The sequence below is a fragment of the Mustela nivalis genome (assembly GCF_964662115.1).
Source record: "Mustela nivalis genome assembly, chromosome: 9".
NCBI lineage: Eukaryota > Metazoa > Chordata > Mammalia > Carnivora > Mustelidae > Mustela > Mustela nivalis.
In genome coordinates this window covers 16,109,284-16,128,265 of record NC_139028.1, presented here as the reverse complement: position 1 = coordinate 16,128,265, position 18,982 = coordinate 16,109,284, and the positions used below count along the sequence as shown (strand labels likewise).

At 43.3% G+C, this 18,982-nt stretch overlaps 1 protein-coding gene across 2 annotated transcripts in view; it reads left to right on the top strand.

Annotated features, from left to right (window-relative positions):
- The window catches only part of ALG9 (ALG9 alpha-1,2-mannosyltransferase), a 96,081-nt gene that overhangs the window by 69,136 nt on the left and 7,963 nt on the right, over positions 1 to 18,982 (top strand). For both annotated transcript variants that reach the window (XM_082684294.1, XM_082684295.1), the window contains exon 14: positions 2,617 to 2,747. In XM_082684294.1, coding sequence (XP_082540420.1) covers positions 2,617 to 2,747 — 131 coding nt within the window. The remainder of the gene's footprint in view (positions 1 to 2,616; positions 2,748 to 18,982) is intronic.

The window sequence follows — 18,982 nt, the reverse complement described above, 5'->3', positions numbered from 1 at the left end:
CTTAGATAGTTTCTTATTTTTTTAGCTTTTAAGATTTTATTTATCTATTTGACGAGGGAGAGGGAGATCACAAGTAGGCAGACAAGCAGGCAGAAAGGGGGGGGGGTAGCAGGCTCCCTGCTGAGCAGAGAGCCTGATGTAGGGCTCGATCCCAGGACTCTCAGATCATGACCTGAGCTGAAGGCAGAGGCTTAACCCAGTGAGCCACCCAGGAGGCCCCCTTAGATAGTTTTTAATCCATTCTTCCATGATGGTCTTTTGAATTGTTTTCACCTCTTGTTTGTTGTGATTAATGCTTCTGTGAACATTGGGATATAAATATCTGTCTTGGGGCACCTAGGGTCCTGGGATTGAGTCCCTCGTTGGGTCTCATGGGCCTCTGTGTCACTCTGCTGCTACCCCTGCTGGTATTCCCTTTCTCCCCCTCTTCTGTCAAATAAATAAAAATCTTAAAAATAAATCAATATATAAAAATAAATATCTGTTGGGGCACCTGGGTGGCTCAGTGGATTAAAGCCTATGCCTTCAGCTCAGGTCATGATCCCGGGGTCCTGGGATCGAGCCCCGCATTGGGCTCTCTGCTCAGCGGGGAGCCCGCTTCCCACCCCACCCTGCCTCCAACTCTGCCTACTTGTGATCTCTGTCAAATAAATAAATAAAAATCTAAAAAAACCCAAACAAACCTGTTTTTAGTCCCTGCTTTCAATTCTTTTGGGTACTAGAAATGGAGGTGCTGGATCTTAGGGTAAGCAGTGATTTTTTAAATGCATTATTCAGTGGTGTTTAGTACATCCATACTGTTGGGAGGCCATAACCACTAATTTCAGAATATTTTCATCCTTCCCCACCCCTTACCCCAGGAAAACCCCATGCCCATTAAGCATTTACCTCCCGCATCCCTAGCAACCACTAATTTGCTTTCCGTCTCAATAGATTTGTCTGTTCTAGACATTTCATGTAAATGGAATCACACCATATGTGGTCTTTTGTGGTTGGCTTCTTTCACTTAGCATCATGTTTTCAAGGTTCATCCATGTTATACAATGTATCCTTTTTAAGATTGAACAATACTTCATTGCATGTATTTGCCACATTTTAATTATATGAATATACCACATTATAAATTGATCAGTTGACAGATATTTATCAATGAAATTCCATAATTTTTTATAGAGGACTTTCCCATATTTTTGTTAGATTTATTCCAGGGCATACATTTTCATATTCTCATGAATTATGTTTTTATAATGTAAAAAATATACATAATTTTGAAGAATAAAAGCATTTTCTATATTATCTGCTGTTCTGTAGGAATATATGACATTGATGTTTACATCCTGTAAGTCTAAAGTTTGATAAACTCTCTGAATTCCAAACATTTGTTGGGCAACCAGATTTTATATATACCAATCATATCATTGTGATGAATGAATTTTATCATCTCTTTCCATGTCTTCTGTCATTTCTTTCTTTTACCTTACCCTGCTGACTGGAATCTCTAGTACAATGTTGAATAAAGTAGTGGTAAGTCTTGACTGATTCCTGATCGCAAGGGAACTTTCAACCCTTTACCATTAAATATGAGGTTTGCTATAAATCTGTTTATGTTTCCAATGGCCTTTATCTTAGCTGAGACCTGGCATTCTAGGAGGACTCTCCATTGGTTTTAGCTTGTAAGAAATGTTTAGATGAGCTCCTGAGAGCACTTTCCTTCTGAATCAGTCATTTGGGCCAGTCTTGATAGGACTTTTGAAGTCATACTGACTTGGGTCCAGATCTGGCTCTGTCATATACTTGGGATTTTTGGCTAGGACTAGGAACTAGGGACTGTTTAACAGCAGAAGTATCATAGCATGTTCTATTGAATTAGTCAGTTCTGTGAGAAGCATGGTACTTATATAGTTTTAAGTGAAATGTATTAATATTCTCTTATGATAACCTTTGATGCTCTGATACATTCCTGTCGAAAGCAGCTGTATGGCTCAGTTTTGCTAATAGTTGCTATATATTTTTTGTAACCTTCTCCACTCTTATAGTTCTGGTATCTCAGTTTTACTGATCTTTTGCTAAGATGCCAGTTCCCATGTCTCTGTCAGTTCTCTTGAATTTGTGAAGGAGATGATGATGTGTGATATTGCTGTGCCACTTAGGAGGTGTAGGGTGACCTCACATGGCTCTGTCAGCAGGCATAGGGCTTCCTCACACATTAGCGTACGTGGTTAGGTGATGCGCTTTCAGTCTCTGCGATAAGAGGTGGTAGATTGGAAGGGAATGATAGAAGAGAGTTTTCTGAGTAGCTTGTGGACTCATGTTAGCTTCAGAAGTGCCTGTGAGGCCAGAGGAATTTAATACCCAAACTCGTGTCAGAACTCCCAAAACTTACCTATATATTTGGCTGGGTGGGTGCATGTCTCTCTCCTGCAACCAGGAGCCTAAATAACTTCCCAGCATCCAATACTGTCATCTGAGGGGAGAGAGGACAGGTAATGTTGCCCAAGGACTTGGAGGTTTGTGTTTCTGAAACTCTGTGGGAATTTTTAGGATTGTAATTGATGTTCCTTATCCTGAAAGGACCTTTGCAATTGCTGATGAAGCGTTGGTCTTTCTCCATTGCAGATTGACATCAGTAAATGCCATTATTTAGTGGATTTGGACACCACAAGAGAAACGCCCCGGGAGCCGAAATACTCATCAAATAGAGATGAATGGATCAGCTTGGCCTACAGACCATTCCTTGATGCTTCTAGGTACGTGGCTAGAGATGTACTAGAGATGGGCATTTCATGTAAATGGAGTCACACCATATGTGGTCTTTTGTGGTTGGCTTCTTTCACTTAGCATCATGTTTTCAAGGTTCATCCATGTTATACAATGTATCCTTTTAAAGATTGAATAATAGAGCGAAAATTAGAATCTTGATCGAATAACTTCCAGTCTTGGGCTGACTGTAATAGCCATCATTTCCTTTGTATATGGGCCCAAACACATCTTCTATTCTTGTCCAGCTTCCTGAGAAATCTAAAAGAGTGCTCTCCTTTTCTAGGCACTGAATGCAAAATTTATTCAGGTATCATTCAAATAAAAGAACCTAACTAAAACAGATCCACTGGAGACAATGCAAATACGTGTTTGACATGGATGACTTTTGGCAATCAACTTCAGCTATCTTCCTGAGAGTATTATAACACTGTTAGGAAGATTGTCTATGTCCTTTAACGAGCTAGAAGTTCATATCCATTATTTTTAGGGTCAAGGCTCAGTCAAGGAAGGGGTAGGCCTTACTTGATCTTAAATAGAGGGACCAAATACGGGGCGCCTGGGTGGCTCAGTGGGTTAAGCCTCTGCCTTCAGCTCAGGGTATGACCTCAGGGTCCTGGGATCGAGCCCCACATCGGGCTCTCCGCTCAGCGGGGAGCCTGCTTCCCCCTCTCTCTCTGCCTGCCTCTCTGCCTGCTTGTGATCTCTGTCTGTCAAATAAATAAATAAAAATCTTAAAAAAAAAATAGAGGGACCAAATAGACGAGGGCTTTTCTGGCTCTTCAGAAGGGCCTGAGAAGTAATGACAAGAGGAAAGTCAAGGCCTTCAGGTGAAGGAGTAATGGGGTTGAGTTGGAGGAGTCAGGTGATTTGTGGGTAGAAGTCCAGGGAGGCCTGGTGGGCAGAGTTGCAGAAAAAGAAAAGCTAAAGGACCAGGTCCTGAGAGGCAGGTCTGGGACTCAGAAGCCGGGAAGAAGGTGTTTTAAGGAGGAGAGAGTGCTCAGAAGCTGCTGATAAAGTTGAATAAGAACAACTGTTCATTGGGTTAGGCAGCTGATTAAAGCAGTTTTGGTGGAGTGGTAGAGGCGTGGTGACTTGAAAGAGGAGGAGGATGAGAGCAAGAGTAGAATTGAAGATGGTGAAATAGAGAAGTAAGAGAAGCAGAGGAAAGCAGAGAAATAGGGCCATAGCTGGTAGTGGGTGGTACTGTAGGAAAAGTGATGATGAGAGATGATTTTGTCCTTAAATCTTTTTTTAATTGTGGCAGTATATATACAATATACATACATATATATGTGTGTATGTATGTGTGTGTGTATATATATATATATATATATATGTATATATATGAAACATGGAATTTGCCATTTTAGGGGCACCTGGGCGGCTCAGTCAGTTAAGTGTCTGTTTTTGGCTTGGGTCATGATCCTAGGGTCCTGGGATTGAGCCCCACGTGGGGCTCCCTGCTTGGTGGGGAGTCTCCTTCTCCCCGCCCCGCTCCCGCTGCTTGTGTGCACACTCTCTCACTTGCTCTCTCTCTCTCTCTAAGAAATCTTTAAAAATTTGCCATTTTACCTATTTTAAGTGTATAATTCAGTGGCATTAATTATATTTACAGTGTTGTGTAATCCTCACCATTATCTTTTTAAAAAATTACCATATGCATTTTGTAAGTTTCAGGTGTACACATGTTTAAATGTATTGCCATAGGATTGTGACAGTAGCATCAGCTAACACCTTTATCATATCACATATTTGTTATTTGTGTTTCTGTTGAGAATGCCATTATCTATTACCTATTTCAGTAGCGATCATATTTGTATGCCAATGGAAATGATCTCTTAGCTGAAAAGTGACCATGTAGGAGAAAGGAAGGAATTGTGGGAGCAGTGCCTTTAAGGTGGGAGAGAGGAGACATACCTGTAAATAGCGGAAATGTTTTGGACAGATGGGAGGTAGGTAGATCATCTCTCTGCAGTGAAGGAGAGGTTCTGTGTCTGTACCAGCCAGTATAGGAGCCAGGAGCTGCATGTAGCTTTTAAACATTTGAAATGTGACGACTGCATGAGGAACTGAATTTTTAATTTTATTTAATCTTAATTTAAATAGTCACGTGTACCTGCTAGAGAGAGCAGAATAGGAACCGGCAGCAGGTCGGTGTGATAATGGGAGTCTGGAGTTTCTCTGTCCTGTTTTCTCGGTGAAGCAGGAAGTTAGGAGTATCAGATGAGAAGGGACTATATGGGGATGAGGTTGGCGAATAGGAAACAAAGAAGCTCAACAAACAGTATAATTAGAAAACAAGATCAAGAACCCACCTGAGTTTTCAGTGGGGCCAGTGTGGTTGCTTTCTTCTTCTCCAGCTGTAGAGAGAGCCACAGTGCTGAATCACAGAACAGGTGAATTTAACCAGAGGGTTTTTTTTTTTTTTAGTTTTTTAAAACAAATTCATGGAAGTATAATTTACATACCATAAAATCCATCCATTTTAAGTGTACAATTTAATAATTATTAAGTTTGCCAGTTGTATGTATGTAAGTGGAATTATGTAATACATGGACTTCTGTAACTGGATTCTTTCGCTTCGCATGTTTTGGTGGTTCGTTCATGTTATAGCATGTATCAGTTGGTGTCCTTTTTTGTTGTCGAATACTATTCTTTCATATGGATATAAGCATTTTGTGTACCTCTTCCCCAGTTCATGGATTCTTGGGTTATCTCTACTTTTCAGGTATTGTAAATAATGCTGCTGTGAACATTGATGCACCCTTTTGTGTGCAAGTTGGGTTTAGGCCAAGAAAGTTCAACAAAGCAAGAAGGGGACAAGGGAGTTGAGTTTATGGAGGAGAGTGGTCATGGCTGTAAGCTGGATGAGGAGGGTTGGGGGTTCTGAGGGAGTGGAGGGCCATGAGAGAGGTGGTGGGATCATGGATTGATACTCACACGTGGTCAGATTGGACCAGTAATAGAGAGCTGAAGGGGGAAGCCGCAGTGATGTTGGGAAGCTCTCTGCACCACACGTGGTCTTCATTATTGTTACTTGATGTGGTACTTGGGGTAGGTCGCTCCTGGGCCTTCTATTCTGAGTTGAGAAAACTCTGAGAACAGGAGGTCTGCCCCTGGGAAGATCTCCAGCTCTGAGGGACTACAGACCCCAAGCAACCTTCCTGTTAGCGAAGGGAAACTGAGTGGCTCACAAATACTGACCAGCAGTCCACTGGCTACAGAAAAAACTCTGTTAATAGCAGGTGAGGCAGGGGAGTAGTTTTCAGGTGACTTTTTTTCCCCTTTTGGTTTTGAAGGGCTGACATGAGAGGAGCTGCCCATGTCCCTATTTCCCCTTCTGGTGGCTCCCTAGAACCGCAGCTGGTGCCCATAAACGGAGAGCCTTTGGGACAAGGCAAAGCAGCGTGCTTGGACACTTCCCATGTGAGAATTTGAAAGCTCTTGACGAAGGAGCCAAAGGTTTTGGTCACCTTCCCACCTGCCTCGTGGTGAGTCGAGGGTGACCGGAGCCCCTGGTATGCCACACAGGTGTGGTGGCTCCTCTGCGTTCAGGCTCCTCAGCGCTCCTAATAGGCTGGATGTTATAGACAGAAATAAAGCATAATGGGCTCAATTTGATCAACATGTATCGAATATCTTCTACCTTTAAGACTTCAGACTGTGTGCAGACAAGACTGCTGCCTTGGGGAGTTTATGGTAAACCTGGCGAGAAACACCATCAGAGAAGTGCCACTGAAGCATAGGAGGGGTGTGGCAGTTCCACGGGACTGGGGTAGGAGGGTCCCAGGAAGATCCCAAGAGGGGGTGACATCTGAGATTGCATTGGTGATCGTGTGGGAGGTGCACTGAAAGGAGGGAACGTTGGAGGCCTAGGAAGAAGTCAGGAAATGATTCTGGTTGGCTAGATGAGAGGCAGCGAGGGGGAGTGAGCTCAACTGCAGAGCAGGGATAGACTTACGAGATGCGGGGTGTAAGGAAGATTAGGCCAAAATTCACCCAGAATCCCAAAGCTTGCACAGTGGCCTGTAGCAGCAAGCTTTTAGTAGTCTCCTGTGCTCTATCAGAAGTGTTGGGGATTGCTTTCTCTGGCAGGGATGGTCCCTGAACAGAAGCGTTTCCAAGTTTGAGCAGAACTCGGTGGAGCCACCGACCCCAAACCTAACTCATCGTATGTCCTGTTTGTCGCTGCTGCTGCTTCGTTTCCCCTGCACCGGCTCCGCACACCTCTGGTGCAGGGGGAGGAAGGGAGGGTAGTGCCTTCAGAGGTTTTTCACTTCCCATAAATTTTACTCATTTCCCATAAATTGGCATTCTTTTCATGACCATAGGCTGGGAAAGAAAAAAAAAATATGTTGGTTTAAGAACTGGAAAGGTACAGTTCACTTGAAGGTGTACAGAGTACATAGAAGAGAGTAAGGGGTCAGAAGACGCGCCTTGCTGGTTGTTCCTGATTCCCAGATTTACTGAATTTACACTAGAACAGAGATGGTAATATTTTATCTCTTTCATGAGAATGTTGTAAGGACTAAATGAGAGTGGAAATATGAAGATGTTTTTAAATTCTTAAGCATTGTATAAATCTCAGGCTTTTCAATTAATTAGCACGCAGCCTCGGGGTCCAAAATTATGCTGTGTTTCTTTTTCTTACTCGGCATTTCCTGGTATATATTGATGTCACTGAAAGAACAGTGGGATCTCACAGCCCAGTCTTTTTTTTTTTTTTAAAAGATTTTATTTTTATTTATTTAACAGACAGAGATCACAAGTAGGCAGAGAGGCAGGTGGTGGGGGGTGGTAAACAGGCTCCCTGCTGAGCAGAGAGCCCGATGTGGGGCTTGATCCCAGGACCCCGAGATCATGACCTGAGCGGAAGGCAGAGGCCTCAACCCACTGAGCCACCCAGGCGCCCCTCACAGCCCAGTCTTGCCACAGCAGTTTATAACCGTCAGCACCGTGACGTCTCATGTTGCTGACTTGGGATGATTGAGTTGGGCTGTCCTTTGAGAGCCTGTGTGCCTCAGGGAGACTGCTCTGAGGTGGTTCATGAAATGCTCTTGGGAGCTTGATCCTGGGATGCCTTCCAGCCCTTTTCCTGGGGTTGTTACATTTCCTCTGTCTTCTTGAGACCCTGGTGTTTCTACTTGAGCAATTTCTGTAACAGGGAGAAATATGGCACCATCTGCACGAGATGGTCACTCATGTCTTAGACCCTAGACTGGATGGGGCTGCAGACCTAGTTACTCTCTAGCTCCTCCTGAGGAAAGGGGAAGGTTTTAATAAGCCTGTGACATACCACCACATGCTCTTTTAGAAATGGGAGCCAATTAGTTTCTCAAAGGTTTCAGGCCCTAAAACTTTGAGGGTTCACTTTGAGAGATGATCTTTTTCTTTATTCCATTATCTGTCTATCCATCTGACATGCATCCAATCAGCAGATTTTTTTTGAACACCACCAGGCACTGCGGGGGATCCTAGGTATATAGTGATGAGCAATACGTGCAAATTCCTTGTCCTCTCAGACCTGGGCGTTAAACAATAAGCCCACAAATCAATATATAATTACAACCTGCCTTGGGTGCTTTAAAGGAAAATTCCAGGGTGCTGTGGGAGAAGGGAGTCAGCAGCAGGAGGCACCTGCATCTTAGAGCTCGGAGCCAGCTGGTTAGGCAGGTTTGAAAATCAGAAGATATTACGTCCTTGTCACAGAGCTGGATTTTTTAAGGGATGTAAAAGAAGTAATGAGACACAGATTTTGCCCTTAAATAACTTACAGCTTGTGTAGTTACACATGCAAAAAACGACTTGAAAATATTAAGACTACAGGAAGTGCCGGTTTATGTGCTAGAACTTTCAAGAAAGGGGAGATCTGTGGTGGTCAGGGTATGCTGAGAAGCTTCCTGAAGGACCTGGCTGCTGAGTTGAGGTGTAGAGGAAAGGGCGGATTCGTACCTGTGGTAGAGACAGCAGAATCGTCTAGATAGTTCAAGGAGAGGACGTCATGAGCCCAAGTGGGAACATAAAAAGAAGCTCTTTGAATGGAGCGGCTGAGGGTTAGTCAAGAAGAACTTAATTTACTTATTTCATTCGCTTAAGTTGGCTTTTAGGTAAAGTGATCTATAAGTGATCATCCAAAAATCAAAATGCTTTTGAAAATAAAAGGAGCCCTGTCCTGGGCAAATCAAGATGTGTGGTCACCCTGCTTCAGCATGACCAGAATACAGGGGCTTGCTCAAAAAGCAGTGGGGAGGAGTGGAGAATGGATGGTTGCTTTGCCCAGCAGTCTGTGCCGATGTGTGGATTTGCCCATAGCTTGCTTACTTGATTTAATATGCTGACATTCCTTGGTATTGTAATCTAGGCTCAGTCTTAGCCTTCTGAGAGGGAAGGAACCTGGATAATTTGAAGACCATATTGGCACATAGAAATATCCTATGTGCAGACTCAGCTCCAGGGGAAAGCAGCCCAAAGATGATTAGAACAGTAATGATCAGGGCACCTGGGTGGCTCAGTGGGTTAAAGCCTCTGCCTTTGGCTCAGGTCGTGATCTCAGAGTCCTGGGATCGAGCCCCGCATCGGGCTCTCTGCTCAGCAGGGAGCCTGCTTCTCTGCCTGCATCTCTGCCTACCTGTGACCTCTGCCTGTCAAATAAATAAATAAAATCTTAAAAAAAACCAGTAATGATCTTTATTAGTCAATAATTGTGACTGGGACAAATTTAGGAATTCTGAATATCTGTGAATACAGGAAGAGGCTTGTTTTCTGTTGAAATTGTTGGAAGACAAGCAAGGCCTTTCCTGTTGGGCTAATGGAGCATGACTCCATAAATAGGGCTGAATATCGTTAGCCCAATTAGGTGAATGGCCACTCAGAAGTCCATTTGTTCATTTCCCATAGGCTGCTTCTCTGTATTATGAGAGGCCTAGAGACCCCTGCCTGAAACAGGACCCAGGCAGAAGTTCTTACCCATGTTCTGGTCTCCCCTTGCACACAACTGGTGCCAAAGCTGTGCCTTTCTTTCCCTGAGTTTGCCATGTTGATGTCTGGCTAATTTTGTAAAGCTTTCTCTGACTCCCAGGACATGGGGTCTAAACTAGTTATCAATATCACTTTTTTTTTTAAAGATTTTATTTATTAATTTGACAGAGAGAAATCACAAGTAGACGGAGAGGCAGCCAGAGAGAGAGAGAGGGAAGCAGGCTCTCTGCCGAGCAGAGAGCCCGATGCAGGACTCGATCCCAGGACCCTGAGATCATGACCTGAGCCGAAGGCAGCGGCTTAACCCACTAAGCCACCCAGGCGCCCCTCAATATCACTTTTTAAAGCAGACACATTTGTTACCCTATGGCCGCCTCATATTACATACTTTCTAAAGTAAGAGAGGAATTTTTTTCTTTCTCTGAAGCATGATATAATTGCTGCTTGTATAAAATAGCTTGGCACGTGGGTGGATATAATACCTACTCTGCGATTCCCCAGAGAGGAGTGAAAGGGGAGCGTTGCCGTGAGTTGCTGGCTCAGGGGTGGGTTCCTTCCTAAGTGTGGGGAGAATGCTGGGCCATAGGAATCTGGTGGGAAGTGCCTCTCCAAGACCTTGGAGTTGGCCTCCTGAGACCAGGGCCTGTTTGTAGCTTTGGAATCCAGTTGGGAGGCCCTGCCCCTGCTTCACACAGCTGCTCACCGTCCACGCCTTCCTCCCTCCGCACAGGTCCCTTTTGTCTGGCTTGCTTTGCTTTACCTTTGGTTTTTGGATTGTGAGATTTCCTTCTTTCTTATTTTGGACATATAAGCTGCCTCTAACTGAATTTTAGGCTTGCCTGATGAGGGGCTTGAGATAATGTGAGGCGCCTTACATAGGGCAGGATTTCAAAGCCCTGCAAATTTATAGTTACAGGTGAAAAGTAGATGCAACGAAGGAGTTAAAAGTTCACACCTTCAGCTGGCATGGCAGGAGAGGGGCCTCCTGCAGTCAGAGGGCCTGGACAACAGCAAGATGGGACTGTGCGGACGGCATCTGCCCCTGTGTTCTTTCAATGCCCAGCACAAGATTCTCAGTGGCCACTAAGCTTTACCTGTCATGGAGATTTTTATTTTTTAATTTTTAACAGACTCTTTTTTTTTTTTTTTTTTTTTTTTTTTAAAGATTTTATTTATTTATTTGACAGAGAGAAATCACAAGTAGGTAGAGAGGCAGGCAGAGAGAGAGAGGAGGAAGCAGGCTCCCTGCCAAGCAGAGAGCCCGATGCGGGACTCGATCCCAGGACCCTGAGATCATGACCTGAGCCGAAGGCAGCGGCTTAACCACTGAGCCACCCAGGCGCCCTTAACAGACTCTTCTTTTAGCTTCCAAGAAGAAGTGAATCCAGCAGCTGTGAGGCCTAAAGAGTCTGTGGCACCTGTATCCATTTTGGTCCTATGTGGTGGTCTGGTTGGTGGCAGCCATTGTGCCCCCAGCCTCTAACTCCAGCATAAGCAGGGTTATTTATTTCTGGAAGAGAAGAAGAAGATCCTGGAGAATCACTGTTAAGGGCAATTGAGTTGGTTGGGGCGCCTGGGTGGCTCAGTGGGTTAAGCCGCTGCCTTCGGCTCAGGTCATGATCTCAGGGTCCTGGGATCGAGTCCCGCATTGGGGTTCCCTCTCTCTCTCTCTGCCTGCCTCTCCGTCTACTTGTGATTTCTGTCAAATAAATAAATAAAATCTTAAAAAAAAAAAGGGCAATTGAGTTGGAAACTTTTGTTCTGGTTATTGTGGTGTAACAAGTCATTCCAAACTTAGCAATACAAAAGAATAGCAATTATTTATTGTTTCCCTCATGGTTCTGTGGTTGACTGGGCTCAGCCAGGCAGTTCTTCAGCTGCTCAGAGTTGTTTGTGCATTGGCCGTCAGGTGCTGGTTGGGGCTAGAGGCCTTGCAAAGGCTTCCTCATGTGTCTAGCAGTCCATGCTGGCTGTTGGCCAGAACACCTCCATGTGGCTTCACCCCGTGGCCTACGCTTCCTCCCAGTATGGTGGCTGGCTTCCAAAAGCTAGTATCTCAAAAGCTCTAAAGTTTTTTTTTTTGTATGCCCGCGCCTGGGAATGCATACAGTGTCTCACTCATGTCTCATTCTGTTCATTGAAAGCAAGCCACTCGAATAGCCCGTGTTCAAGGGGAGAGGAAGTAGATTTTCCTTGTTGATGGGAGGAATGTCAAAGAATTACGGACGTGTTTTAAAGCCATCACAGCTCTTTTGATGCCATTCCTCATCCAAATTGGATAATTTTTGAAATTTTCCTTTTTAAAGGAAATTTCTAGCAGAAGAGACATATGGTGCACAAAATAGTCCAGCAGGCCGTTCATCTGCAGCTTTTTGCTCCCCAGGTGGAAAAGGAGTCTACACCCTATGGCGGTATTTGGTTGCAGGCCAACAGTTTGACTTGCTTCAGATGGTGTTCATGTCCTTCGGGTGGAATTAGTTCTCCCTCCTAATCAGTAACCGCAGTGCCCTTGTCTTTTCCCTGCATGGCAGTCATGGTGGTACTGCAGCTCCTTCAGCTCTGCCGGGAATACTGAGAAATTGTAAGGAAGACAGGATCAGGGTTTCTGAACTTTGTAATTCTTTATGGTGCATTATTCTCACTATTTTGTTTCTTTATCAGTTTTTGGCTTCCCCCCTCTTTTTAAAAATCTTATCCCAGATACTTTGCTGGGACCTTTCATCCGGCAGAGCTACCCCAGGCTAGATTTGGCTTCAAAAAACATTGGCATTTTGCTCACCGCAGTCTTCAACTGCTTAATCATTGAGATCTGCTGACATTTTAAGAAGAACAGACCTTTTTTTGGTTTTGTTTTTCTGAAGCTCAGAAACTGTGCTTCCCGGTGTTTTGAAATTCTCTAGGAAGAGGCTGTGTACAGACCATCTGTGCTGAGTGCTATAGAGACTCAGGTTTGCAGAGCGTGTACAGTCTGTAGGATTGGCCCCCCTTTTAGCTTAGACCAAGCAGCTGGCGTCATCAGAGGTCTTTATTCTGAGTTCCTTGAGGGTAGAAACCACAAATCTTGAATCACTACTAACACCTAGCACATACTAAGGTCTCAGAAAATATTTATCAGTTATTTGTTGTATTTCAGGTTTTTTTTAAAGTATAGTTGACAGGGGCACCTGGGTGGCTCAGTGGGTTAAGGCCTCTGCCTTTGGCTCAGGTCATGATCCCAGGGTCCTGGGATCGAGCCCCACGTCAGGCTCTCTGTTCGGCAGGGAGCCTGCTTCCCCCTCTCTCTCTGCCTGCCTCTCTGCCTCCTTGTGATCTCTCTCTCTGTCAAATAAATTAATAAATAAATATTAAAAAAAATAAAGTATAGTTGACATACAATGTTACATTAGTTTGAGGTGTACAACAGTGTTTCCTCAAGTTTATGCATTATGCTGCTTTGACCACAGTATAATTGCCATCTGTCACTGTACATCACTCTTACAGTATCATTGGCCATATTCCTTATGCTGTGCCTTTTATTCCCGTGACTTATTTATTCCATGACTGGAATCCTGCATCTCCCAGCCCTTCACTCATTTTGCCCATCCCCTACTGACCTCCTGCTAACATCCCTCAATTTGTTCTTTATATTTATAGGTCTGATTCTATTTTTTGTTTATTCATTTGTTTTATTTTTTTTAGATTCCACATATGAATGAAATCATGTGGTATTTGTCTTTCTCACCCTGACTTATTCACTTAGGATACTATCCTCTGGGTCCATTCGTGTTGTCTCAAAATGTAGTCTCCTCCCTTTTTATGGCTGTGTAATATATTCATTGTGTGTATATAACACATCTTTTTTTAAAGTAAGTTTTAGCTTTAATTCCAGTGTATTTAACATAGAGTGTTGAATTTCTTTCAGGTGCACAATATGATTGTCATTCAATAATTCTATACATTACTGAGTGCTCGTGATGTTACGTGCATTCTTAATCCCCTTCACCTGTTTCACCCATCCCCCTCCTCCCTGTCCTCTGATGACCATCAATTCGTTCTCTATAGTTGAGAGTTTGTGTTTTGGGTTCTCTCTCTCTTTTCCTTTGTTGATTTGTTTCTTAACTTCCACATATGAATGAAATTATGCAGTATTTGTCTTTCTCTGACTGATTTATTTCACTTAGCATTATACTCTCTGGGTCCATCCAGTGTATTGTAAGATTCATTTTTATGGCTGAGTCATATTCCATTGTACATATGCCCACCGCATCTTCTTCAGTCATCTGTCGATGGGCACTGGGGCTGCTTCTGTATCTTGGCTGTTGTAAATAATGCTGCAAGAAACATAGGAGTGCATGTTTTTTTTGAATTAGTGTTTTCATTTTCTTTTGGTAAATACCCAGTAGTGGAATTACAAAATCATATGATATTTCTGTTTTTAATTTTTTGAGGAACCTCAATACCGTGGTTGTACTAGTTTGCATTCTCACCAATGGTGCGCAAAGGTTCTTTTTTCTCCACATCCTTGCCAACACTTGCTGTTCCTTGTGTTTGTGATTTGGGCCATTCTGACTGGTTTGAGGTGATATCTCATTGTGATTTTGAATTGCATTTCCCTGATGATGAATGATGTTGAGCATCTTTTCACGTGTCTGTTGGCCAGCTATGTGTCTTTGTGAAATGTCTGTTCAGGACCTCTGCCTGTTTTTTAAAGGGTTTGTTTTCTGATGTTGAGTTGTATGAGGTTTTTTTTTTATATATTTTGAATATAAACTCTGTATCAGATATATCATTTGCAAATATTTTCTCCCATTCAGTAGGTTGCTCTTTAGTTTTATTAATGGTTTCCTTCACTGTGCAAGAGCTTTTTATTTTGATGGTAGTCCTAATAGTTTATTTTTGGTTTTTGTTTCCCTTGCCTGAGGAGACATCTAGAAAAATGTTGCTATGTTTCTCTGATGTCAGAAAAATTACTGCCTGTGTGCTCTCTTATAGGATTTTTATGGCTTCGGGTCTCAGATTTAGATCTTTTTTTTTCTTTAGAGATACATTTATTATTTGAGAGAGGGAGAGTGCATAAGTTGGGGGAGGGGCAGAAGGCGAGAATCTCCCCAGACTTCCTGCTGAGCCGGGAGCCCAGTGCAAGGCTTTATCTCAGGACTCAGATCATGACCTGAGGCAAAATCAAGAGTCGGATGTTTAACTGACTGAGCCACACAGATGCCCCTCAGATTTAGATCTTTTTTTTTTTTTTTTTTAAGATTTTATTTATTTGACAGAGCGATCCCAAGTAGGCAGAGAGGCAGGCAGAGAGAGAAGGGGAAGCAGTCTCCCCACTGAGCAGAGAGTCTGATGTGGGGCTCGATCCCAGGATCCTGAGATCATGACCTGAGCCGAAGGCAGAGGCTTAACCCACTGAACCACCCCAGATTTAGATCTTTAATCCATTTTGAGTTTTACTTTTGTGTGCGGTGTGAGAAAGTGATCCTACTTCCTCTTTTTGCATGTAGCTGTGCAGTTTTTTCATCACCATTTGTTGAAGACACTCTTTCCTATTTATTGTGTGTTCTTGCTTCCTTTGTCAAAGATTAATTGACCATAAGGTGTGGGTTTATTTTTAGGTTCTCAATTCTGTTCTCTCGATCTGTGGGTCTGTTTTTGTGCCAGTGCCATACTGTTTTGATTACTACAGCTTTGTAGTATATCTTGAAATCTGGAATTGTGATACCTCTACCTTTGTTTTTCTTAAGATTGCTTTGACTCTTTGGGTCCTTGTGTACCATACAAATTTTAGGATTATTTGTCCTAATTCTATAAAAAATGCTGCCAGTATTTTGCTAGGGATTGCTTTAAATTGTAAATTGCTTTAGGTAATATGGACATTTGAGCAGTATCTTTTCTGAATCCCTGAGCATAGACAAAGGAAGCAAGAACACACAATAAATAGGAAAGAGTGAATCCCTGAGCATAGACTATCTTCCATTTGTTTGTGTCTTCTTGAGTCTCTTTGGTCACTGTTTTATGGTTTTCAGAGTACAGTTCTTTCATCTCCTTGATGAAGTTTATTCCTGGGTATTTCATCATTTTTGGTGCAAATGAAAATGCTCTTGTTTTCTTAATTTCTCTTTCTGCTACTTTGCTATTAGTGTATAGAAATGCTATCAATTTCTGGATATTAATTTTGTATCCTGCTACTTTACTGAATTTGTTGATTAGTAGTTTTTTGGTGGAGTCTTTAGGGCTTCCTATGTATAGTATCCTATCATCTACAAATAGTGAAAGTTTTACTTCTTCCTTACCATTTTGGATGTGTGTTAGTCCCTTTCTTGTCCGATGGCTGGGATTCCAGTACTACGTTGAGTATAAGTGATGAGAGTGCGCATCCTTGTCTTGTTCGAGATCTTAGAGGAAAGCTCTCAGTTTCTTATCATCAGGTGTGATCTTAGCTATGGGGTTTTCTGTTTTTGAATTTTTGAGGTCAGTTTATTAAGTTCAGTGAGAAAAGCTATCAGAAAAATACTCTCCAGAAAATTATTTTTTCTTAGAAAAAAAGGAAAGAAAAGTCAACACCTCAGTACAGCCGCAGGTGCTGTGACAGCCATGCCTCCCTGAAGGGGGACTAGTTGGTTAGATCGCTCTCTGGGTCTGCAGGACTGTGGTTTGAATCATCTTCCTCATCCTCTAGCTCCAAGTCCTCTGTTTCCTGGAGGACAGAGGAACAGAACAGAAATTCCGGGAACAGAAATTCATCTACCTCCGCATTGTTTCCAGCATCCTCCAAACACTGCATATCCAGTGTGTCATGATCATGATGTGTTTCGAATGGTTGTTTCCCACTTAATTCATTTTTTTTCCTGCTGCTTCTCTCATTCATTTCTTTTTAATTTCCAAGAGTTCTGGAACAAACTTGGCTTTTCAACTTAAGAAATTCGCATTTGTAACAGGAGTGGCATGAAGTAATCGCTCTTCAGCTTCTGCTGCTGCTTTCTCTTTCTTCTTTTATTCTTTTTTATTTTCTTCTCTTCCAGTTTTTATTTGATTGCTTTCATTTAATTTTTCTTGCACAACGGTCACTGAAGTAAAGATCCTCACCCTACCGAGATTTTCTTCTGCCTATAGTGCTAATCATTTTAAAATGTCTGAGACAGCATTATCTTGTAGATATTCCTGGGGGAATATTTCATAAAGAGCGGCTTCATCTGGGTATTTGTCACTGTATCAGTGAACTTGAGGGTGGTCTGGATGGTTTCCTCATTTTCTCCAGCCTCAGATGTCAGAGTAATTGTGAAACTGGGTGCATTTTCTGATAATACCAGTTAATGACCCTCTCAAGCCCCTCTTCCCCGTGCCATCCTCACAGCACAGCTGTACTGCAGGTGAGAGAACAGGAGCAGGACTGGCCCTTGCTCAGAGACCTCTGCTGTGAAGGAGTTAGGGTAGATGGGCTCCAGAGCCTCCAGCTCGTGCTGCTCCTCACTGTCCTCTGTCACCGTGGCCCCAACCACGGCCCGTGGACCACCCAGCCACCCAGGTGGCTTGCTGCCTCAGGGACCACGGTGCACTGGGATTGCTGGCAGCAGCCGGCCAGCACAGCCTCTGCTTTTGGCTCAGGTCAGGATCCCAGGGTCTTGGGATGGAGCCCCACATTGGGCTCTCTGCTCAGTGGGGAGCCAACTTCCTCCTCTCTTTCTCTCTCTCTCTCTCTCTCTGCCTGCCTCTCTGCCTACTTGTGACCTCTGTCAAATAAATCTTTAAAAAAATATTTTCACTGTGGGTGCCTCTGTATGTCACTTGTGCTGTAACATCCCATGGGACTCCCTCCCCACACACTGTAGTCTCCTACTTTCCTTGGACCCATCAGATGGATGTCTTTAGGGCTGAGTTGTTTGGGAAGTGAGGAGAAAAAATAGCTTCATATCTGTTTTTGATAATTCCTTTTCCTTGTAGAAGATGAATATTGCCGGAAACAAGGGAGGTAAAACTAGATGCTCTGGTTTAAGAGTCAGGTAGGTCCTTTCTTCTTTCATAGGAGAATATTATCGAGCACTTTCTGTGGTACTGTCCTAATAACTGGAGGTACGGCAATTAGACCAAGTTCGTTCGTTCTTCAAGAGACTGACATTCTCGTGGCGTATAACATAGAGCATGTGACTCCTGTGTCCTTCTGTCCTGTTGGGAAGGGAGATAGATGTCATCTCTGTTCTACTTACTGAACATTAGTGTCCTTTCCCCATTCCCTGTTAAAGAATCTTAAAGCACAGTCACAGTTTGGATGCGTACAAGCAGTTCTTAAGTTGCTTGATATGGGACTGTAGGTTGAGGATGGCTAAGATTAAGTCTTGAGGGGATTCTGAGATTCTCTGCAGAACTGAAGATTTGTGAAAGGCTGTTTCTGAGCTGAGGGTCGTGGACAGTCTGTCACTGGAGTACAAACTAAGTGCAAGAGAGCAAGAGAGACAGAAAGACAGGAAACCAGCTTTAGTAAAAAAGAACTGGCAATGGGTTTAGACTAGAGGTTCACAGGGATATTAATGTTTGGACGGATAAATGAAAATTAGAAAACCCGAGGACTAGGGTGTTTCTTTTATTCCTTCTTTCCTTCCTTCCTCACTCCCTTTCATTCATTCTTTCTAGATTTATTTGACAGAGCACACAAGTAGGGGGAGCAGGAGTGGGAGAAGCAGACTCCCCACTGAGCAGGGAGCCCTCCCCACCAGGCTCCATCCCAGGACTCCTGGATCATGACCTGAGCCGAAGGCAGACGCTTAACCAACTGAGCCACGCAGGCACCCCTGGATGTTTTCTTTTTAACATGAAAAATTGACCCAGCATTTCATTTGTGCCTGTTAAACTGGCGACCTCAGGGGCTGGCTGGCAGTCTTCCATCCACGTCAGCAAGGGCAGATTTAAATCTCTGTGGCAGAACCCTCCCCAGCCCTGATCAATAGGGCTGGTAATTGAATTAGAAAAGCATTCTGAGCTGTCGGCTAATTATGCTATTCAGGCAATTGCTTTGTCCACCTGGATTTCATCCTTGAATTGCTTAAATGACTTTCTCACTGGGAGGGGAAGTCAGTTTCCATCATCGAGGCACACGGTTTACGTCTACCTAAATTATGCTTCCTGTGCTTCCCCTGGGCAATACTTCGGCATTTCACATTATTACAGACACTGTTTTATGAGTTTTGATAGACCTCAGTTTTGTTCTGATGTGTATTTCAATCTGATCTTTGTTTCCGGGTCTCTGAGTGTTTCCTGGACTATGTTA